Genomic DNA, 24,858 nt, shown 5'->3' with positions numbered 1-24,858 from the left:
CCAACAGCTAAGCACCTCTGACACCAATTGACGCCAATCCAACACCACCTTACGTCCTTTACCACCTGGCTGTGATTGTGTGTAATTTCATAATGGGTCCCTTAGTATCCAAGCAGGTGGCCCCAGGTTGCGAAACCCAAAACGAGAGAGTGTACTCTTTTTTCTTTTTTTTCAAAACTTCTCTGATGGGGTCAAGTAATTAGATTGCTGGCCAATAATTGTATGAAGTGCCCGTAATGGATTGGTATTGAGGTTGTCAGTCACTGCCCTAAGGCTGTGTTTCTTTTATGTTTTCATAATTGTATAAGATTAAAGAAAGCAAGCGCTGGAATGATAAATAGGCCCTACATTTTTTATGAGCCAAAAGGTAATGTCTAGGCAAATGGTAATTCATCAACTGCCAGTATAGATGTTTACTTTTGACAGAATCATTTGAAAGGAAATAGTGAAGTTAAGCGATTTAACCCTAACCTTCCCAAATCCTCCAAACTTCTCTTTGCAAAATGGAGGATTGTGCAGGATTAAGGCTATATGGCAAAAATGAATGGCTGATTTCGGAGGATGCATTACCGGCATGTTAAGGTTTTGGGTCGGACCTTGTGTTGTTTATGCTCAGCCGTGCATAGATTTAGGCCTGGATAATACTTGAAATCCTCCGCACTGCTCCAGGAAGTCACTGGCTCTGTCTCAACATATTAACAGTGATTGCTGGAGGATTTTGCAGGATCCACACCCATTCCTGCAAAGAGCCTTGCTGTACAAAGAAAATTAAAACAAAATCATGTATTTATAATGTAACTTTTTCCAAGGTCATATCATTGTTTAATCACTAGAAAGAAAATGACAATTGGCTTTATGTAAAATCATATTTGGTGTGTCTCTCTTTGCAGAGGAGTTTGAGGAACTGCTGAGATATGGCGAGGCAAAGCTCCAACAGAACTTCCGCATCATGTACATCGGCATTGCCCTGGATCTGGACAATGACGTCAGAAAGCTGTTCGCAGATCTCAGTGAACATTTAAATGGGAATGAGGTGAGCATCCGCCCCCCCCTTCAAAAAAAGGAAGTTATAGTTGACTACTGATGGCCAGTTGGTCACACTTATCATTTTGAGAAATTATCACCTGCACTACTTATTAGTATTACATTGTGTCTATTCCGTGGTGATTCCCCAACCCATTCAGTGCAGGGAGGTACTGGTATTTAGGCAGTTTGATTTGGGGTATTACAGGGACTAATAATGGGTTTATTCTTGGTGGTTTAGATTAATATCATCACAAGACAGTTTTTAAATTGCCTCTTGTCACCAGCAATTGCTGTTTTGGTTGTTTTTTTTTAGCCTGTTCTATTAACAATTTGACAAAGCAAAAGTTTGCTGATGCATTGAAACTCCTGACTCTGAGCATGAATTGCGCTCCTCTGGAAACTGTGTTACGCTGAGTTGATGATGGCATAGTTGAGAAAGTAAAATTCCCCCTCTCTCCCCCCCCCCCTCCCCCCAAAAAAAAACCCCAAAACAAACAAAAACAATTAACATTGACCAAAGCTTCTGTTTTTTTCTTGTTTTTTTCCCCCCAGGTTAAGATTCAAAGGAGTGTCAGAAACTTCTTTGATGAACTCTTCCCCCTCCTGTACAGCCAGATTGACAAGTCCGCGGGCCGCGTGGGCGGCCTCTTCTCCAACTGTCTCTCGGCCAAGCGAGCCATCATCCAGCCCTTTGGCGACATCCCCCGTCAGATGGCTACCCTCCTCTACCACTCTGTGGAGACCTCCCGTATCGTCCTCCGGGCCATCCAGCAGGGCCGGCAGGTCCTGAACGCCACCTTCAACATGGCCCTGGGGAAGAAGTGTGGCCGGTCCCTGCTGGAGATGAACTACTGTGGTCTGTGCGAGGGCCAGCTGGATGCCCCGCCCTGCCGCTCCTACTGCCTGAACGTGGTCCGGGGCTGCCTGGCCAACTTCATGGACCTGGACGGTCCCTGGAACCTGTACGTCACCTCCGTCATTGACCTGATCCGGCACAGCATGATGAAGGACAACGACCTCCAGCAAGCCATGAACTCCCTGGAGTATCTCTTCAATGATGCCGTCAACTACGCCCACGAAAACGAGGGCGATATCACATATGAGGTACGTGAACAAAATAAACAACAAATAAAAAAGCAGTCATAGATCAGAAAGTTGATGCTAAGAACACTATCAGAACAAAGGCATTTGAAATGCAGTAGATTCTTTGTGGCTCAGACTGTATTTTGTAATTCACACAATCAGCTGGAAGGGGCCCTATACCCACTGTTATTGCCACGGCAAGATTGTCTCAGTACTGAGAAAGCTGCATTTAAAGTTGTTGCATCATTTCCTACAGTATTGCGCAGTCTTGCACTCTTTCATTATCTTCCCACTCTACCAACAAAATCAGGTACACAGACTGTGCGGGTATCCCGCCAGGGGGCGGCCTTCTCCCTTCAACGAGTTTGCGGCCGCCAACCCGCCGGTCGTGGATTTCCCCATGGTGCCCAACCCCAGCGTTCCCTTGGACGAGAGGCTGCTGGAGTTTGTGGAGAGCCTGGATCGGTCCAGGGGTGTCTACCACCACCTTCCCACCATGATGTGCAGTGAGGATGAGCTGGGCTCCACACAGGACGAGGAGTGCTGGACAGGCCAGTTGGTCGGAGAGTAAGTCTGAATCCTTTTTTTTTTTTTTTTTATCCATCGCAAAATGATGCGGGTGACAACTTTTTGCCAAACTCTTAAAATGTAGCTCGTTAACCCCAACAGTCCTGAATCCTCTCATTTTAATATTATTTTTTTTTCACACCCTATTAGGCGGTTAAAGTTGGTTGCATTACGCTTTAAATGCAGTTTAGTTGAGTCCATCACAAGTCCTCACAAGATTGTTTTGATTTGTACATGTTCCGCTCTTCCCAAGTCATTTGTAAATACTTGTGAGCTATTTATCTCTGTCGAGCAAGCCTTGCCCAAAGGGAGACAGATCCTGACAAAAGTTTCCAACCCCTTTTTCCCCCCAAGGTGCATCGCCATTCAAAAACTACAATTTATTTCCATCTGATTGTCATTGGGTCTGCTTCAAAACAACCCCTGCCCATACATGTACCTTTTCCCCAGTGAAAAGCTGTTGTTCACCATTACTGGAGGATTAACGTTTTTTCTCCTAGAGAGGTCTTAAAAAGTAGAGTGGAGTCCATTTGCAGCCATCTAAAAAGTAAACCGACCAAATTATTGAATATATTAATAGCACTAAACTCCCTGTGAAATGATTCCTTCTGGCATGATGTAATTTTGAAGAAAGGAAGGTCATTTCCAAAGATGTGTCTAGTGACACATTTTTTTTTTACTGTTCTGTGTGTGTGTTATTTATAGCTGGGGCATATGCGTGTATGTACTGTGGCAACCAATCCAATATGTGACAGACATAGCAGCATGCATGAGTGTTACAATCTTTTCATTTTGTGCTCTGGCCGGAAAACTAAAGGACAATTATGTCTGGAGGACTGACAATACTGTGTGTGTTTTCCTTTATCCCACAATGTCTCAGTCAGCTTTATTGCGTTCTATCTCAATCACATATCAATTATTTGAAATTGTCTCATCAAATATTGAAGGACTTATTGAAAGTGTTTAAAATGACTAGAATTTAGCTAAGAATTCAAAGAAAGAAAGAAAGAAAGAAAAAAGAATAACCCCTCCCGACAGAAAGACAGAAAGAAAGGAACAAACAAAACCAAAAACAAGGAAACTTAAAAATTTTTAAAGTATAAATATTTACAAAATATGAACAAACTAGAAAATTGATACCGTATTACTTGTACATGCAGAGAATGATTAAAAATCTGTGAGTCACTGAAGTTCTACATGTGTGTATGTATGTCGCCAAAGCAAAAAATGTGACGCCCACCTTGAGTGAAAATATTATGTTCTATCATCCGTGTATATAAACGAAACCAAACTCGACCTTTTTTTTGTTTTTTTGGTCGAAAAGCCGAACACAATCAACTGATTCTGTCAAGCACAACGAACTTGATTTAAACCTTTCAGCGATATGATTTTGTCCCGTAATGTACTCTCAACATTCCATCAATAATTCAACAATGTCCTATCACCCCCACGATGGGCACTCTGCTGAACCCAATTACATTTTCCGTAAACATTTTTATCAAGAGGGTCCTTGTTGCTCGTAAAGCGCACACAAAGAGAGTACGTATACACAGATCTCAAGAGGGTTGAAACTTGCGTTCCCCTTTTCCATAAAGTAACTAAACATTGCATGAACATGTCACGACATTCCTGAACCGAATTCATGACATCCGCCCTCCCGATATTGACTAATCGTCTTTCTTGAATGCTGATGTTTACAGGGAAAAAAAACAGAATCAACGGAAAAAAGAAAACATCAAAATGGTTCTGAATGTCAGGGTGGAGCCAAGGGGCAGGAGTCAAAATAAACTAAATGTCAAAGAAAAGAAAAAAGGAACTAACTTAATACGGTGAAACTAACTTAAATAATTTTGAGCCTGTACCGGTAGGTCCTGTAGACATGTTGCAACCCCTGTTGTGACGTCCTCTCATAACTGAAATATCTGTTTTTCTTTCGATCAGCCAGACAACTGGCACATTCATATCTGCAAACTATTTGCCGGTACATTGTGCATACTTTTTCTTTTTAGAGCGCGCTCCCATGCTATAAGTAGTGCATGTGTGGCATATTTCAGACGTTTTCCCCCACATTAAGTTTTACATCATCAATGCCGGTATGTCAGGGCACTAGAATATCTCGTAGAGGCCCCATTTTATGCACTGTTGACCTGCTACTCAACCATGTCTGCTCCTGGCATCACCAAGATGCATCTAGCACCGATGGGTTTTCTAGGGAGGACCGACAGAAACATTTTGCAGATTCTGTGTATCACACTCACAAGACTGTGAGGCAGCCCTTGGCCCGATTCAAACTCAATAATCCCTAGTTGGGCATTAACCTCTATCCAGCCAGCAATACATCACACATTTGGGACACCCTCTGAATCAAAAGTCAGAGCCATTATCACATCCATACTTTGCAGCGATGAGTGATGCTCACAAAGCATTTCTCACTTCATCAAGAACTTTCTGAAGAATTTTCTCCCCTCTATCAAAAAAAACCAAACGTATAGGATTTCTCGTCCAAAGTCTACCTTAGATGTTTCGATTGCATTTAAGGAATAGAATTGTGGGGTAATAAAGAAAAATGTGCTGACAAGTCCAGCACATCCAAGCTCGTAAATGTTTCCTCACGCCATAAAGATATTTACTTTTGAACTGGCTTGGTTTATTTTGGAACTTGCAGATATTTGTTGAAAGTTCAGTGTGCAGCATGCATTCATGTGCACCGTAATGTTAAAAGACATGAGCGAAAATACAGGTGCAGTGAATGAAGCTGTTGGATTGTATTTTAATGTATCTTCTAAGCTGAGGGTAATGCTTTGAAATTGACAGATTTATTTTGTTACACTGAACACCTAGAAGTACAAACATGTGTGCATCATAGAATACTCTTTTCTTTGTTGCAAGTTCAAGTTGTAGTCATGTTGGCTGTGGTGCATCTTAAAGGCAATATAACATTCAACAAACATCAAAAAATTCTACCAAATTATTATGAAATACTTTACTGGATTGTAAGTGAATAATAGTCTCACTTGCATCCTGTGAAGTCATGGCCCCTGGTGTGCTGTCATTTTTTAGTTAGTACAATCAGGACTTTTCACATACATGTACACTGTACGTAAACGGTGTTAGCCAGCTACAAGTATAGTCTGGTTCCCTGACCTGACAATTCCCCGACATCTATAAATTGCTCCGTTTCGTCTGAAGTACCGGTAGGGTCAAGGAACCAGACTATAAGAACAGCATTTTTTTTCCTTGGTTTTTCAAGCATTTATAAACACAAAACAGGTCAGTGTAACAATAGTTGTAGTACCAGTATAAAATATCAACCCCCAAATCCATCCATTTCTGAAAATTACCGTGAACAAAAGCAAATTCTGTAGGCCCTAGGCTATAATCTGTAAGCTAGTTTCCCCATGTCCTCAACCTCAAATTCCCCTCCAGTTTTCCCCTTGGGCCTACCAATGCAGCCAGAGGTCCCCTTTCCTTTCTGCCTGAATGCCTGCCTATATTCACTCATCAATCAGAGAGAGAGACCTCAGCTAACATCGTCAGATATGCACACACTGTCATGATTGAGTGAATGGCATCTGTGACTGCACAGCTGGCAGAGAATACACAATTCCTCTCTAGGACAGTTATTAAAAGAGGCAAGATGTAAGTGTCCTCTCTAGGACAGTTATCTCTAGGACTCTCTAGGACTGTCCTCTCTAGAACAGTTATTAAAAGAGGCAAGATGTAAGGAGGAAACAAAGGTTGCGCTCAGTCAGAGGACCGGAAGGCCAACTTGTACAGTTTTCTATTTCTCTTTGCAATTCAGTTGTTTGGTGACTTGCTCCCACAGAATGAGAGGACAGTTCTTAAGTATCATCATTTGCAAGTGTTGTACATCATTTTCAAGTTGTATGTTTTTACACATATTTTCACCACAGGGGTGTGAAATCTCAGCTTTAAAGCTGATTTCAGCTTTTTTCCCTCACTTGCTGTGTACAAAAGTATAGGAGATTTCCGAAGTTCAGCTTTTTTGCACCTTTTTCAGCTGTTTTCAGCTATTTTTATCAGTGGTCACTCACATCCCTGCACCAAGAAAACTTGTTTTTTCCCTCCTATTTTGGGCATCTACCGTTCAACCGTCTGAAAAAGGCTGTCATCTTGCGTTGCTTTGGTACAACTAATGCACAGCAGATATAATTTACACAATGTATGTCTGAAAAATTGTATGAATTTGTAAAGTAATTATTATTTTTTAGTTCCACCACTCGTTCACTACATGTACAACGATAACAATTTGAGAAACAAATTTATGTAATCGTCAGAGTGAATGTCAAAAATAGCATGGACACATCGGTACACCTTTAAAATCTCATCACATGATTTATTGTTGTGAGTGTGACTTTGTTCTAATTTGCAGGACAAGATCACAATAATTCTTTTTCTCTGTCCCCGTCGTAACAATTTACATTTTACAAACCTCTAAGATAGTGTATTTAAAGGGAATATACATCATTTGCTTTTGCTGTAATTTTCAGAAATGGATGGAATTGGGGGGTTGGAAATATATAGCAAATATAGTTACACTGACTTTGTTGAGGTTTTGGGTTCGAAAATGCTATAAAAACCAAGAAAAACAATCATTTTCCTGTAGTCTGGTTCATCCCCTGACTCCATATAAGAAGAAACAGAGCAGTTTACATACATTGGGGAATTGTAAGGTCAGGGAACCAGTCTAGCTGGATTGTACCCGGTCATAGGTGTGTAATCGATTGCAAACAAGTGCGATGGTCAATTGGGGCCAGTATTTGAAAAAAAAGCCAGTTTTTTCCAACGCTGGTCGGCCGACCAGCGTTGGAAATTGATACAAAAATACCACTTTTCTTGAAAATGACAGTATACCAGGTGCCATGATTTTACAGGATGCTTTACACTGTCATTCACTAACAGTCCAGCAAGGTATTTCAAAATGATTTGGTAGTTTTATTTTTTGATGTTTGCAAATGTTGTATTTTCCCTTTAACTTCTGACTGTATGTAAATCCCATATATTTCATACTGGGATGATCCTGTAATCCGGAGGGTTTTCAGGGTGATTGAGGCTGATTCCTAAACCATATGTTGAAGTGCAGGCACCTACAGAGGAGATTTGTCCTTGTCACATTAGTTTCCCATTCGGCAGCTAATGTACCCTACACTCTATGTAAAAACAAGTGGAGCATTGCGGCCCGCCGTTCATTTTAGATCTGCAGATTTATATCCCTACCTACAGATTTTTCCAGCGGTCATGACCTCCTACTCAGATAACATTCCTATTTACAATGTGCATTCCGGGTACTGGTAAAATCAGTGGGCCCATCGCTGTTAATTACTTGACTGGCCAAATGTACATTTTCCTCATCAGAGAAAGCAAAATTCATTACTGGTATTTACACCAAAGGCCAGTCTGGTAACTGTGGTGGATGATGAGATGCACGACCTGTGATCTTTTTAGAAATGGTTAATTGCACAAATAGTGGGCCCAGCCCACAGGCAGAAGAATGATTTTTACGTTTGACATGTACATGTATTGCGCTTCCGGTAAATTCATATTTTATAAACTCTGACATGGAGCGCAGTTGTGGTGCAATGGTTACTGTGTTCGACTCACGTGCCGTAGTGTATGTGGCTTTGAACCCTGATAGGGAACATGGTGCTTGTGTTCTTGGGCAAGACACTTTACGACAAGTACAATTGCCTCTCTCCACCCAGGAGTATAAATGGGTACCTGTGAAGGTAGACCAGAGCATGCTGATCTCAAGCTGCTGCAAAAACTGGTCTCATAGCCTGATGAACATGGGTAATAATTGGGAAGCACTTTGAGACCTTTGGTATAAAGTGAGCATAAAATTATAAGCACATTAGTATTACATGCAAGTGCATCAGCTGTTTGGCACCTACTGCTTCTCCCTTCCTCATTGTTAACGGTCTAGCTGTTGTGACTCAAAAAAGAAAAGAAAAGGGAAGACTAAATTGAAAGCGAAAGTGCATCGTGTCAATATGCACAGGTAGTAGTAGAATCGTCCTGCACTTTGCCGATTTCATCATGAAGAAGATTCCGGTCGGATCTCTCCTTCGTTTATCATGCCTGACTGCCAACAGTGTCTGGGAGACCTGGCAATGAGGACAAATCCAGTGCATGCTGCGGTCATAAATGCAGGGATCGGGAAGGAAATGGACTAGAAATAATCTCGGGACAAAACTTTTTTGCTGCTGATGTCATACGGTCTGCTGGCAAGGAGTACCACTCTGGCAAGGTCCTAATAATCCCTGATTGTATACAGTGCACTTAGTTTAGTGTGTTAGTATTAAAGTCCAGGGTTTTTGTTGATATTCGTGATGTGAATGACCAGATAAAACATGCATGCAACAGATCGTGGATGACCAAAGCTCATTATTTGGGTCAACTAACTATCCCCTTCTTCAATGTAAGATCATATTTAAGGAGAGCAGAATTCTGTATATTGTGAAGTTCACAAATGTACACCATAATTCTCAAGAAAATGTCACTCTTTTCATATAGTAAACCATGCACGAACAAGAATTTACAAGCAATTTTGTAAAAGACTTTTATGAAAATAGAGCCTTACACTTTCTTTTAACATCAGTGCTGTAAAAAAAAAAAAGTTCATTACATTAGCTTTAAATTTTAAATAGAAAATTTGAGCCACCAAACTCTCCTCCCAATTTACTCATTTTAATCTAATTTCTTATTCCCTACAATGTTTTCATTTCTCATTGGGTGAGTTTTTTTTTCAGTGTCAAGATCAAGCAAAAGAAAGTTAAGATTTTTTTATATGCATTAAGACACAATTGATATCTTTAATTTAAAGAAAAATGTATTCTTAGCAATATGATTTCGTGCCCGCCATGTACATGTACCCGCACCCTGCAGCTACGCACTCCTAGGTCATGCGGTCTGGAGAGTTCAGGGTCGATGACTTTTCGGCCGTTAGCATTCTGCATTTTGTTTTTCAGCATCCTCTTGTTGTTGTTTGGTACACACTGTGCATTTGTTGTCCTGGCCTTCATGTCCGCAGTTTCCCCGCATTTCTTAATCCGCTGAGGGGATTCGCTTACCACTTTTCTTTGAACACTTGTTTCGGTCTTGTTTCTTCCTTGAGAGAGATCTTTCTTGACAGACTTGGCCATGTTTATACAACACAAGGGTATATATAACCGCATTGATGACAAGCAACTAACAAAAACTTCTAATTGATAGTGGTCATTGGTGAAAGACGATCTTCAACGGTGCAAGAGATATTTTTCGGGGAGGGTCTGAAAACTCAGTGAGAAGGAATTCAAGAGTAACTTGTTGAACTGATTGTTCCCATCCTGCCGAACCCCGTCACATCTGGATACCCCAAAATGACAGCATGGAGCATTGACCTCTCAAAAACCTACAGTGCTATGCATGAACCGTATTTCGCTGAAAAACGGTGAGAGATTGCCATGGATTGTAATTCCATATATTGATAAACTTTGTGATAAACACTTCCTTATGAAACTGGGAACGATTGATCATTAAAAGCTGGGAAAGTCAAACATTTTTTTCGGGAATTTCATCCCCACTACAACTGTACATTTGATGGAGCAATGTCAGTACATGTACATGTACAGTACATGGATGTTGTTGTACTGGTAGTTAGAACAATTTTGTGGTCAAATGTTCGGTGTCGGCCATACAGTACCGGTATGTAGCATCTCAGCATCAGAGTGCTTGTGACAAACATACCTGAATATTTGCTAATGCATGTAAACAAGTGTCAAAATAACTGAGAATTTGATACGTAGTTTTTCAAATGACTTCAATGGAGTTTTTCAAATGAAGGTTGAAAAAAAAAATGTCGCAAGCACCCAAAGGCACACCTGTTTCACCCTCAAGTCGTAGAGCAAGGAAACATGCTCTGTGCTCAAAACCATGGCTTCAAAGAGATGATCCTTCGTCAAGCCCTTAAACTCAGGGTCTGTACTCTAGTCCAGATCCATCCCAATTCACAGTGGTTGCTGTGATCCGAGCTGTGCAATAACAAGCTACCAGTATACAGTCCCTGATAAACACCCAACTCTTGAAATGTCTTCTTTTCATCCTGGCTGCTTTATCCCCATGCAGAGCAAGGCCATAGGAGATTTTTTTTGGTTAATGTCTTTCTGATGACAAATACACACCGGGGTGGTGAGCAGAGGTTAAGAGGGGGAGGATTAGCGGTGGGTTCGGTGCCCGGAGGACACAATGAAACCTCCATGAACTACTGGCCGTGTTTCGAGCCAGCCAATTTGACAACACTAAAGCACATTCATAACTAGGCCTCCACTGTACAGTTGTGCTATGTACCATAGAGCTAGGACCCGCTACAGTACACACCATGGCAAGATCTGCAAGTGCTTTAATAATCAGCAAATCTTATGAACTAAATAAGAATTTGCAAAAGACGCAGAAATTCTAATTGCAGGTGTTATCAAGTGTACACGAACATGAAGCTTAATGCTTACAATTATTTTTGGTGAGGACATTTTGTTGAACTTGGAACCAACAATGGTCCTGCGTGTGAGGTTTGAAAAATATCACAAATGTAATTGTGAAAGTGTAAAAAGAAGGAAAAAAACTGTTCGAGTACGTGATGTACGCATTTATGAAAATGGGTCAGATTGGGGACAACCGTCCGCGTAGTTGTGATTCAAATCACTCGACCCCTTTGTGGGTAGTACGCAGATATTTGATTGATTACTCTCCTCCGAACACAAACAAACCTCCCTCCAGAAATAAAATCCAGTAACACTCAAGACAAGAAATAAAAAGCAAAAATCATTTCGCATCAGCGTTTCCAGTAAATTCCTGAAAGCTCAGAGTCTCAGTTTTCCCTCCAGCTGGACTTTGTCAAAAAGTTGATGAAACATGCCAAATGTTACTGGCAGTAATTTCCTGATAATGCACACAGTTTTCACACAATGTCTCACACAGTATGTCGTGATTGATCGCTAATTTTATGAGATGGAACATCAACATGCGAGAAAAAAATATGTGTATTAAGACTGGATGGGTAACAAGGCATTTCTGTGATTTAAGAGTTATTAGCTTTCAAGGGTGCAATTGGGAATGCTTAATTGCGTAATTGGGTTTCCATTACACACCTGCAGTCAGGTTGCAAAACTCAGGGGCCATGTGTTCAACTTCAGGCAAGTTGAAAGTTGACGCAAAGGGACGGAAAGTCTGTAAGCATCCAGAGTGTGAGAAACATGATAATTTTAGGGTGTTTTTTTGGGGGGGGGGGGGGGAGAGATGCTTGTAAAAATGGCAGAAATGGAAATTGTTCACGCATGTACTGTAATATATCAGCTGCCCTTAAAAGTTTGATTTTCCAGATTTTGAGGAATTAAAATTGTTAAATTCCTTAATTGAGGAATTACAGATGCATATTAATTTATACTCCGGTAGTAAAATGCATTCGGCTTGCATTCTTGTAAAGCAAGCGAATAAGTAAGGTAAATATGATCAAATTTCAGGTTTTAGAAGATTAAATAAAGGACCTTTGGTGTATTTTTTTTAAAATAATGACAAATGTACCCTGTACCGTCATCATCTTCCAAATCCTGAATCAATGAAAAAAACTTTCACAACTCTGCCTACCAGTAGTTCAGTGGAGATGGGTCAATCCCCTCCCCCCCCCCCCCAAGCTCCAACACATGGTTAAGTTATACATTTTTTGTTTTACTATGGCAGCCGGCCCAGGGTTCAACAGTAGGATCAACCCCTAGTGGCCAATCTCTCATCGCCACGGTAATGAGTTAGTGACAAGGGAGGAATGTCAAGAGAAAGCTGTGTCTGGCAGTCGGACATTCCACCACCATGACTAGGAGAGAAGAAAAAAAAGGAAAAAGAGAAAGAAACCCAAACAAAAACATTAACAGCTTTGGCGGCTCACAAAGAGGGGCGGAAAGCCACAGCCGGGGACCATGTGTGCCCTTGATTGGAAAGGTATTGTTTTTGGAGGTCTTAGGTTGTCCAAAACATTTTTGCAAGTGGGGCTGTTTTGGGTCCCGAGCTGATGATTCATGGATTATGAGGATATTGTGTTACTTTGGGGGCGGGCCAGAGGAGGCAATTCCTGGAGGGGAAAGGGGATGTGCATTCTGAGGTGTTCTTGTTGCCAATCTCTGAGACTCTCTGGACTGTGATGGCATTTGTTTAGTGCTTGTCACAACTGTGTCTCGTACAGGATACCTTGAAATCTCATAGCCCAAATCAAAGCTCACATGTCTTAATACTCATTTTCTTCCACAAATACAAAGGACAATGCAAGTAAATGTGCCAGGCTTGCATTAGGCCAAGTAAAAAAATAAACCTGTTTCTCGTCCCCGCCTGCTTCCTGTTTTCCCGCCCGTCTTTTTTTAAAATTCATACATTTGCGTTACATTTGTGCATATTGTCGACATATTGTCTTTTGATTTGTTTCCAACAACATTGTAGCTATGTAGAAAGGGTAACAGCTCTTTTGCACAGAATTTGCATCAGCAATAGAGTCAGGAAAATGGAAGAACCCATCCACCATCTTGGAAAATCTGTCATCTTGGTGATGGGGGGGGGGGGGGGGAGCGACTGCCTGTTTAATTTTTTTTAACTGGCCTTTCATGTTTGTACAACACTCGTAACAAAAAGAAAAAGGTGTCTTCATTTGCCACAATTAAATTATCTGGGTTTTTTTTTTATATCCCTTCATGTTTATTAACAGTTTCATGATCAATGTGAATGTGGTCATTTCTTTGAATTATTATTATTTGTAGGTGGCGGGAAAATCAGTTTGATAATAATACAATGTACTTCAATTCCAACATTCTCATTGTAACATCGCAGATATTCATAAAAACAAACAACTTTTGACAATCATCATTTCATGTTTTTCGGAAATAAACCTTTCTACTGGTACTGGGCTACTTGTACATGTATGGTACATTACACACACATCAAATACTAATTGTGCGATTGAATGAAAACAATTTACAAACATTGTGACATATGACTCAAAATTGCACTTGCAGCTTTTATTCCCCCTTTCATTTCCACAGCATAGAAATGTTGTCTGGTGTTTATAAATATTTGGAAATCCAGTTCCCCAACATTTTCGGTCCCAGCTTGGGATTGATATGATCGCATACATGTAAATCAAACAACAATTCAATTTTTTCCCCCTACAATCCGCCCCAGAGAAAAAGTACGCAATAATAGACAGCGGTAATCGCGATACAATGAAAGGACTGCAGGTGGCGAGAAGGCTGGCAGTTTAAGGTTCCCCCCAGGGAGTTACTCAGTGCATGCCCTTGCACCTCATGATTCCACTGAAAAGAGGAACAATGTCAGGTGCATGATGGCCCAGTAGTGCCCCCCCCCCCTTATATGTTGGACTGACAAACTGCTCACAGCTTGTGGCAATATTTCACGCTTTTGTAAAGCAGAGGGATTAGGAAAAGTTTTGAGATGTCAGGGAGCTGGGTTTGGCATGCAGCTCTGCGGTGATGTGCTGTAGAAACTCTGCATTGCTGAGCTTGAGATTGTTTGAAAAGTACGCACATGTACATGTAATACTGGATAAATTGCTTGTGACTTATTACCTCAGGAGTAAAAAAGATACTTTGCTCTATTTTTCTACCCAGGTAGAGAGCCTCCCAACCCTGGTCCTACCAGTGTAGAGTGCCAGACCTGTGTAGATGCCATGTTGGATTTGTTCTAGTGTAAAATGGGTTCTAGAAATCTCAGTGTTAGAACCGGGTCCAACACAGAGATTCGGGTTATTGTGTGAAAGACCTTAAAAGCAAGGGTTTAGAAAAACTCCTCTTAAACATTGCGCTTATTATATAATCCTCAATTTATTCCCTCATCTCTTCTTTTGTGATCCACAGGTACTCCATGTCACCCGTCCAGAATGGTCTGGGCGCCCAGGTGCACAACCCAGAGGTGTCCTGGACAGGGAGGGAGTTTGAATTACTGCAAGCATTCGCTCTCATGGACAAACTGGAAGTCATTACACATGTGAGTATATCCCTCCCAAGATGATGAGTCAGTTTGCATTGCAACTTTGTAGACAGGGATGTGTTGAACTTATTGTTGCTACGTTACATTGATCATTTATATGACTGCACATCAACAGAAGCATAAACTCATGAGGAAAAAAAATCATAATACGGAAAAGCCATTATGTTCTGTTCTTATAGAAATTTTTATGTCCAGGCTTGAGTACAAGGCTACATCTAGTATGCTTATTAATAAGGGAAAAATTCTGTTTGTAATTTTGATGTTGTTTCTTCTTTCGTGAAAAAACACCCAGTAGGCAAGGCTCTTTTATAAACCTAAATTTGTTGAATTAATAGGCAACCATGACCAAGATTCAAAATTCAAAAGCTTTCAACGTGTCTTGATTTTCCTTTGGAGCATTGATGGATTTCTTTGACATCTCTCCAATGATTACTGGAGACGAACTTAATCCCAAAAATTTACTTCTTAAGCAGAAAAGTATGTGTTGGTTTTCCTTTGTAAAATTTGTGAGGCGTTCTAGCAAAATAGACAGAACTGGACAGAGGTCGAAATGAGTGCTTGGGGGCAATAGGAAAGAGAATAAAATTCTCCTTACAATACTGTTGGTTGCACTTCAGTCGGACATTCCATTGACGAGTTATGGCTGTTTAAATGTCACATTAATTGACAAGTCAAAAAAGTAAAATACTGAGAAAAAACCTTTAAATTAAAGTAAAGAGTAATTTGTGAAAATGAAAGACGCCAATTGTTTTTCCTTAAACAACTTTTATTAAACAACAATTTTTATACTATTTGTTTAAAATATGTGCAGTAGACAAAAACATTACCATTAAATCTGAAAATCGCAAAGCAAAAAATCACCCGCATATGTTTTTTTCATTTTTCTCCACTTAAGCATGTCCCCAGTTCCGTCTCATTTTGCCAGAAAGACTCACATTTGTGGGAAAAAAAAGTCCCACATGTACATGTACTTTACATTGGCCTGTGATTTCTGTAGACTACACTGCCATAGGCACCTTTGTAGATATAGGGGGGGGGGATTTATAACTGCCAAATCACATGACAGGTTGTAGATGAGTGGTAAATTGATTTTTTATTCCCTTGCTGCTAAAAATCCCCCCGTAGGCCATTCGCATGAAACTCCAGGGCAAGAACAGACATCCGGACGAAAACAACTTCAGCGGGAGCGGAAGCGGCAGCGGTTGCTATGGCGACGACGAGGACTGCATCAGCGGCTCGGGTGCCACGACGACAGCTGAGACCCGCAGCAATCAAACAGACATGGTCTTCACAACGACAACTGCGGGTGAGTGGTCCAATTGCCAGTGTTGGGATAAAGTACAAGTGCTACACACAACACTGCAATTCACACACCTCATTGTTCAATAGTCATGGGCAACTTTTGTTGTATGTGTTTTGGGATGGGTTCCTCAAATGAAAACCATGGTGTGTGTGTGGACCCAATGCAAGAACTGCATGTACATGTAGGACCACTCAACAGGTTCATCAGGTATTATTCAAAGTAGTATTCAAATTTTTCTGTGGTTTTCGGGGGAGAGACTTTCTGTTTTCTTCAATGGATTCATTTATTAATATTTTTTTTGGAATATTTTTTCATCTTTTTTTTTCTTCAGGAAATCATTGAAAAATTTGGTTTGACATTTTGAACTGTCCTTTCCTGCCGGATGCGTATAATTCAGGCATTGTTTCGTTCTATATTAAGGTCATCCAAACAGTAAAGACAACCACAAGCAGACAATAAGGTTTTTTTTTTCAAACCACAAAAGTAAAGTCTGTCTGGCTCAAAACCGAGATTTTGGCTGGTCACTTGTCCAAAGAGAGCAAAACATGGTTACTGGATCTTGCATGGTCTGAATAACAGCACCTGAGGCTACATTGTATTACATTGTGTTTATTCACTGATGGACTAGGCATTTTTGAGCAATAAAGTGAGTAATAGGCGAGATGGTTTTGGGGGCGACATTGACTAAAGGGTTACTCAGTTTGACTCCAACACATTAGCTACAAAACGACTTGAGCGTGCTGCTAGAGAAAATGTACATGTTCTGCAGCACTTTGTCATCATAAAACAACCGTCTGACTTCAATCCATTCTGCCATTTGGAGCTAAACATTCATAAAGACAGTTTACATCCAAATCCACTACCCCTTCCATACCCCCTGAACTAAACAAAACAATAAGTTTGTTCTAGCTTTATTCTTTGAATTGATTATTGAACAATGTTTTGAATGGATTGGATATTGTTTTTGTATTTTATTATTGTTTTTTTTTTGAATACCTATAAAAAGTCACAGATAAGATCCCAGACAGTGTTATTGTTATGGCTAATGATGGGCCACGCAGGAAGGAACTCCGTTTAATTTGAGATAAAGAAAGGCAAAATACAGGAACAAGAATTGTATCATTTCCTTTTAGCAACACAATCCGGAGTCAGTTCCGGTGTATGTGTGAAAATGTTCTTTCCATAATAACATTACAACTGACGTTATAGTTAATCCAATTGTTCTAGACAATTTGTCCTTCTGGTTAATTCATATCATTCAAACTATTTGGATTGGATGTAGAGGTATAATGTGTACATGTAGGTATTATTAACATGTATAGGATCAAATAGTTGGATAATATATGTGGGTAACATTTTTGCACTTTTGTGATTTTGAAAAAGGGTACATGCTTTTAAGCCCCCCCCCCCCCTACCCCCGCCCCGCCCTCCCTTTCCCTAGATTTGTTTCAAGAGCTTATCTGGGATGCAAAGCCTAGCACAGCTACTTAAGATGCAATGAGACTGTTGAACTTTGAAATGAGCAGATTAAAGAGACGATCGTTGCATCTTAATGGTTATGTCAAATTGGAGTGGCAGCGCAGTAATCGATAAAAGTGTACATTGAGTGCACAGGCCTGGGCTGATTGCCACAACATTTGGTCAGTACACCGACATCGGTACCGTGAACAGCCACCATCCTGTCTGGAGAAACGCATCCGTCAGTGACTCACCGACAGCGAAATAAAAGGAAAAGCCTTTCCGTATCCTTGCTCGCCAATTCAGGATATCCTCATAGTTTTTCAATATTTTGCTATTGTCCCAATAGAAACCACCAGTGAGGAAACGGATTTCCACTTCGATGCCAGCACCCCAAGGGAAGGCGTTGACACTCGGGGAGGCATTGACAACGCCAGCCCACCCACCGATACCCCCTCATCTAGCCAGTGGCCCTTCAGGCCCACGCGGGGGAGGCTCACCACCAAGAAACCGATCATCAGAGCCACCACAGCGAGACCGCTCGGAGAGGAGGAACAAGTTCCCGAGAGCACCACCCCAGCGGAGAAAGACAAAGGGGGCAAACAGAAGGGCAATGGTGTCGAAGGTGCCCCCAGGATCTCCGCCCTCCTTGTATCACTGTGTCTGCTCTTATCCTGTATGTGGCACAGGTATTAATAGCGCCCCACTTAATTTTTTAATTTAAAGAACGATCTTTCATTTTTTCTATTTTTAATGCCAAGAGTTTATATTTGTTCAGAGGATAGGAAGATTTTGGGTTGATCAGTACAACTATCAAGTGTGTCAGTTTTGGAAGGTTCTGGGATTTCATTAAAACCCAATATTAAATTTACATCATCCCGACGCAAATTCCATCTTATGAATAGTTTGGTTGCGGTACCTGCTGCTAAATCAGCCAGCCGACCCTGGCAAGCTCGGTGGTCGAGTGGTCGTGGGTTCGAGTCCCACCGGAGTAGTTTGTGACTGTTTTTCTCACAATCACTGGGGACAACACCGAGTATACAGTGTGCATACAAAATATGTCGGTAAAGGGCAAAACCAAATATTGAATTTACATCATCCTAATGAAAATTCCATCTGATGACTGGTTCATTCATAAGGTTGATCCGTTGGGTGTACGCTTTTTAGAAGCTGTAATGTCCGGAACAACTCTTGTGTTAGCCCCCTCTTTTTCTGCCTACTTAGACCAGCCCCTTTGCAATTACAGTAGGTGTCCGTTTGCTTTCCCCTTTCTTCTGCATGAATGATTGTTTTCTCGAAAAACAAAGTTGGGGCAGATGCAGGGAATGTTTTGTAAAAAAAGGAGGATAAGCCCAACTGATGTACGTGGGTACGGACCCCAAATAATTTGATAAATCTTAATGTTTTGTAAACCTGTATACATGTAGTTGAATAATCAGTTGCCATCTCTTCCAAACACCCCCCCCCCCCCAAAAAAAACCCTTTCCCATCAGCTGTTTAAATGCAGATTTTGACTGGCTACTTAATCTCTTAGATAACAGCATAATTATGTCAAACGCGACGTTGTGTACAATTATTGGCATGTAGATTTCTAATTGCAAACTTTCTATGCATGTATATATTTTTGTCTTTATACTATAAGTATACTGTTTGCTTTAAAAGATAAAAAAAAAAGTACAAGATATTTTTTATGGCAGAACAGAACTGTTATGATCATGATTATATTATTAATAATAATAATAAAGTATCTATTTTTGTTATATGTCTTTTTCTTGTATATTGATCATCTGCAAGGCAGAGTGGTAATTTGGAAATCAGTGTATCTTGATGTAGAATCTGTATTTACTTTTAGTGGGTAAAAACAAAATTAACATGTATGCTAAGATACCCTGTAATTAAAGTGGAATTTTGGATTTGATCCATTCTCTGCACGGCCCGTTAAGGGTGCCTTTTTCTGGTAGAAAATGGACCATTTGTCATCTGTTCATTTTTGTTTCACGTTTGAAGCAAGGAAAGTGTTCAAAATCTAAAGAGGGACCTTTAACAAGTAACCTGATGAAGTTTCAGCTCTGTGAATGCGGTGTATTTCGAGAAAACACCATATTCTGGATTGTGATTTCAGTTCAAAAGTTGCCATGTCATATTTTGAATTGCGCCCTGTTGTGACACAATCCGGAAATCTTCATTCGGGACAGGATTCTCAATCAGCCGATTGTAGCTACTTGATGTCGCACACTGAAGCGACGAATAGTATTTGAAAGAGAAATAATGTTGCATGTTTGTTTAACATACCAAACTGTTTGGCAGTACTAATATTGTCAGCAACTGCGCACGGAGTATTTTTGTAATTTTCAAACCCACACATATAGCTACAAGCGTCATCCAATGAAATGTGCTCTTATAATCACGTTCCTAAACTAATAGTACTGTTATAAATAACAACAGGCCTGATTGGACAAACTAAGAAAGGACCATTCCATCAAACATGAAGGGTAGACAGTGAACAGGACAGACAGTTGCAGAACAACTTCAGTTTGGTCCTAGTGTAAATAATGTTCTTGTAAAAAAAAAAAGTTTTACTGCATTGTAACTATAACCTATTATATAACATTCTTGCTATTTTTGTATTAACAATGCATTAACATACATACCTCCCTACTCCCTCCTTAGGTGTACAGACTTTTTTTAATATTATTTTTTCTGGCACTGCTTAATAAGTTATCTGTTGTATGATTGGACGTTCAGACTGGTATATATGTTTTGATATGCCTTAATATGTGTCATGTTGAGAAAGCAGTGCAGAGCACACAAAAAAGCAGCTCCATTTTTAAAATACGTAGTGTTGGCTGGTGTGCAGAGTTTTGCATACTTGCAATTTATATTTACAAATGCTCTTTGTTTACAAAGCGAACAAAAATTGAAATAAATGAATAAAATATAAGAAATGAATGAATAGTGTAACAGCTCAGTGTTATGGCATAGGTGCACATGCAGATTCTATTACATGTACATGTATTGTGACCCTGAGCAAGGCATTTTACCACGATCACTTGTTCCTGTAGGCCAGGAGCAAGTGCGACAAGAGGTGGCTACTTATTTATGTAGTATTGAATTTAATAATTCTATGCTGGGTTCTTAGAGAAAGGGTGCCTATGTGTGAAGAAAGAAAGAATGATTTCTTTCTGCGTCTTTTATCTTGTAATATACATGTAATATCCAGCTACTTTTTGTTCCAATTTATGATTTTAATTCCATGAACAGTGTCTTACCATTTATTTTATGTATATTAGTGAAGAGCTGCACAGCATATTTTTTGTTTAACTGAATGTTTGCTTTGTATCAGAAGTACTGGTTTTGAACTACTGGTTTTAGAGTAATTACCCCTTGATAAGATTATCAATTGATAATTGCTATACTGTAGAGATTGTGTCACTAGAAATCGGCCTATGTTGTCACATGTGGTTTTTCACTACACTTTACTTCAAAAGAATGTTACATTGTAAAACATTAGACGTCTTTCATTTTGAAAAATCACACTTGTGTGCAAATACCTTGTCATAAACACAACTCTGGGAAGTTCTTGTACTTTTTAGCCTATTTGTTTGCGTGAAGATCATTATGAAGTAGTTAACAGTAATTTCTTACATCATTATGGTGACTCTGTGGAAAGTAACATATACCTGTAACGGCCAGTTTTGCCATTAAGTATCGCACGTAATCCAAGGGTTGTAATTATCAATTGGTCTGTGGGTACCAGACCAAGATGGCTGTAGCAAATACTTTATTCAAATCAACATGTGCCTGTTTTTGTTTGTCTGTTTGTTGGTGTTTTTGTCTGTTTATTAGTGGCTTCCGAGTACTATCTAATGTGTGTGCACAAAACCTGCTACATTACTGAATAAAATGTACATTTGTAATAAAAAGTAATGCAAAGTGTTTGGGAGTCCATTATTTCTTATACTGTACATGCAGGGGAGTCAGGTTGGTGCAGCGGTACTTTCCTCGCCTTCCACCGCTGTGACCAATATGTGGATTGGGTTTTCAGTCCCTGCCTGATTCCATGGGTTTTCCCCAGAATATTCTTCTGGGCTTTTCCTCCCACCTCTAAAACTGTAACTTCTTCTCATTGTCTTCTCTCCACAAGTTTCTTCAGGCTTGCGGGCTTCAGTGCCTAGGGCGCTTTTGAGGAATCCTTGGTTTCATTACCAGAAATGATTAATAATAATAATAATAATATGGCAAACTACAACTGTAATTGGTAGTAATACTTTTTTGATAGCAAACTGAAAAAACCAAGTCATTTTTTTTTGGGGGGGGGTGGGGGGTTATGCCAAGGTGAACTTTTTATTACAGTTTCATCTAAAGCCATCATTCAGAGATCAAATTATTATACAAGTGCAAATTCCAAATCATCAACACACTTGTGCGAAACTTGGACAGGCCTAAAGCTAAACATTCATTTGCAGCCTATTCTAGCTGGCAACACACAATCTTTGGAATCGGCACAATTGACCCAAAACATCACCAATCAATCATAAATCGGTATAATATTGTGGTGTCATGTAAGTATTCAGAGTTAAAATGGTCAATTCTGGAATGCCTACCCAATGGTCCCCTTTAATTGAAGGAAACGCACTAGTAACCTAAACAAAGAAAACAAAATTTGTGATGGATGAGTGTTCGATTATCGTATTCTTGGAGTTCAACTACTTGTGATTTTTGTAAATTTTCTGTGGGCACTTTTTCTGCACGTTCAGTGGTCCGGAAATGGAATTTAGGTCAAACATTGGATGCAATGGTCCTTTAATTGACAGTCTTGGTACTGTATGTAACATGTATGAGGTCTATTTGTGTGTAGAACTCTTATGCATGTCTGAACAGATACCGATTGTTAGTTTTAACGAATAGAGGGCGCTGGTCACTTTTTACGGTATTTTGGCAGGCTGAGTATTGTAGACTTCCAAAGGTGGCAAGGATCCAGAACATCGCATCGACGCATTGTTAATGTCTAAGGGCACATCTGTCCAGAAATCGAGTTTGAATATCTTCTAATGTTCCTCAGGCATCTTTCCTAAACAAAAAAACAACATATTTTCCACTGATTTTGACCCAAATTTGTGACACATTGTCCCTGCATTTTTAAAAGCACATCTGTCCAGAAATCCAGTTGGAATGTCTTCTTAGGTCCCTAAGGCATCTTTCCTGGAAGTTCGTCACACCTTCCTTTTCCTTTTGGCCAAAATTGAAAAAAATGCAAGGGGTTAGCCTTATTTTTTTCATTAAATTTGGCCAAAAAATGACTTTTCTCCAGACGATGCAGAAATGACTTTTGATGCAAGGCGAGTATCATACAATATTCATACTGCCATTATTTCTAAGATGTGGGCACAAATAATCGATTTATTGAGAAAAAAAAAATCATATTTTCACAGATTTTGACCCAAATTCTCGACGCATTGTTCCTGTCTAAGGGCACATCTGTCAAGAAATCGAGTTGGAATGTCTTCTAGGATCCCTTAGACATCTTTCTTGGAAGTTTGGTGCAATTTCATTTTTTGGCCAAATTTGAAAAAATTGCGAGGGGTTAGCCTTACTTTTTTCATCAAATTTGGCCAAAAAATGACTTTTCTCCGGACGATGCAGAAATGACCATTGATGCAAGAAGAGTATCAAACAATATTCATACTGCTATTATTTCTAAGATTTGGGCACAAATAATCGATTTATTGAGAAAAATAAATCATATTTTTCACTGATTTTGACCCAAATTCTCGACGCATTGTTCCTGTCTAAGGGCACATCTGTCCAGCAATCGAGTTGGAATGTCTTCTGGGGTCCCTTAGGCATCTTTCCTGTAAGTTTGGCGCAATTTCATTTTTTGGCCAAAATTGAAAAAATTGCAAGGGGTTAGCCTTACTTTTTTCATCAAATTTGGCCAAAAAATGACTTTTCTCCAGTCGATGCAGAAATTACATCAAAGGATGTTACGTTGTAAAACATTGCACGTCTTTCATTTTGAAAAATCACTCTTGTGTGCAAATACCTTGTCATAAACACAACTCTGGCAAGTTCTTTTACTTTTTAGCCTATTTGTTTGCGTGAAGATCATTATGAAGTAGTTAACAGTAATTTCTTACATCATTACGGTGACTCTGTGGAAAGTAACATATACCTGTAACGGCCAGTTTTGCCATTAAGTATCGCACGTAATCCAAGGGTTGTAATTATCAATTAGTCTGTGGGTACCAGACCAAGATGGCTGTAGCAAATACTTTATTCAAATCAACATGTGCCTGTTTTTGTTTGTCTGTTTGTTGGTGTTTTTGTCTGTTTATTAGTGGCTTCCGAGTACTATCTAATGTGTGTGCACAAAACCTGCTACATTACTGAATAAAATGTACATTTGTAATAAAAAGTAATGCAAAGCGTTTGGGAGTCCATTATTTCTTATACTGTACACGTAGGGGAGTCGGGTTGGCGTAGCGGTACTTTCCTCGCCTTCCACCGCTGTGACCCGGGTTCGAATCCCACCCGGGCCAATATGTGGATTGGGTTTTCAGTCCCTGCCTGATTCCGTGGGTTTTCCCCAGAATATTCTTCTGGGCTTTTCCTCCCACCTCTAAAACTGTAACTTCTTCTCATTGTCTTCTCTCCACAGATTTCTTTAGGCTTGTGAGCTACAGTGCCTAGGGCGCTTTTGAGGAATCCTTGGTTTCATTACCAGAAATTATTAATAATAATAATAATAATATGGCAAACTACAACTGTAATTGGTAGTAATACTTTTTTGATAGCAAACTAACAAAACCAAGTCATTTTTTTTTTTGGGGGGGGTTATGTCAAGGTGAACATTTTATAACAGTTTCATCTAAAGCCACCATATGCATTCAGAGATCAAATTATTATACAAGTGCAAATTCCAAATCATCAACACACTTGTGCAAAACTTGATGGACAGGCTTAAAGCTAAACATTCATTTGCAACCTATTCTGGCAACACACAATCGTTGGAATCGGCACAAATGACCCCAAAAAAATCACCAATAAATCATAAGTCGGTATAATATTGTGGTGTCATGTAAGTATTCAGAGTTAAAATGGTCAATTCTGGAATGCCTACCCAATGGTCCCCTTTAATTGAAGGAAACACACTAATAACCTAAACAAAGAAAACAAAATTTGTGTGGATGAGTGGTCGATTTTCATATTCTTGGAGTTCAACTACTTGTGATTTTTGTAAATTTTCTGTGGGCACTTTTTCTGCACGTTCAGTGGTCCGGAAATGGAATTTAGGTCAAACATTGGATGCAATGGTCCTTTAATTGACAGTCTTGGTACTGTATGTAACATGTATGAGGTCTATTTGTGTGTAGAACTCTTAT

The 24,858-nt window shown here is 39.8% G+C and overlaps 1 protein-coding gene across 1 annotated transcript in view; it reads left to right on the top strand.

Moving 5' to 3' along the window:
- The window catches only part of LOC119739779 (glypican-5-like), a 41,551-nt gene extending 23,135 nt beyond the window's left edge, over positions 1 to 18,416 (top strand). The window contains exons 3-8 of the mRNA XM_038214849.1: positions 891 to 1,033; positions 1,579 to 2,130; positions 2,420 to 2,676; positions 14,583 to 14,712; positions 15,841 to 16,021; positions 17,826 to 18,416. Of these exons, the coding sequence (XP_038070777.1) occupies positions 891 to 1,033; positions 1,579 to 2,130; positions 2,420 to 2,676; positions 14,583 to 14,712; positions 15,841 to 16,021; positions 17,826 to 18,172 (1,610 nt within the window). The 3' untranslated portion in view covers positions 18,173 to 18,416. The remainder of the gene's footprint in view (positions 1 to 890; positions 1,034 to 1,578; positions 2,131 to 2,419; positions 2,677 to 14,582; positions 14,713 to 15,840; positions 16,022 to 17,825) is intronic.
- The last annotated feature ends 6,442 nt before the right edge of the window (positions 18,417 to 24,858 follow it).

This window comes from Patiria miniata, unplaced genomic scaffold (genome assembly GCF_015706575.1).
Source record: "Patiria miniata isolate m_02_andy unplaced genomic scaffold, ASM1570657v1 HiC_scaffold_4, whole genome shotgun sequence".
In the NCBI taxonomy this organism is placed as follows: Eukaryota; Metazoa; Echinodermata; class Asteroidea; order Valvatida; family Asterinidae; genus Patiria; species Patiria miniata.
This window is presented reverse-complemented; position numbering and strand designations above follow the sequence as displayed.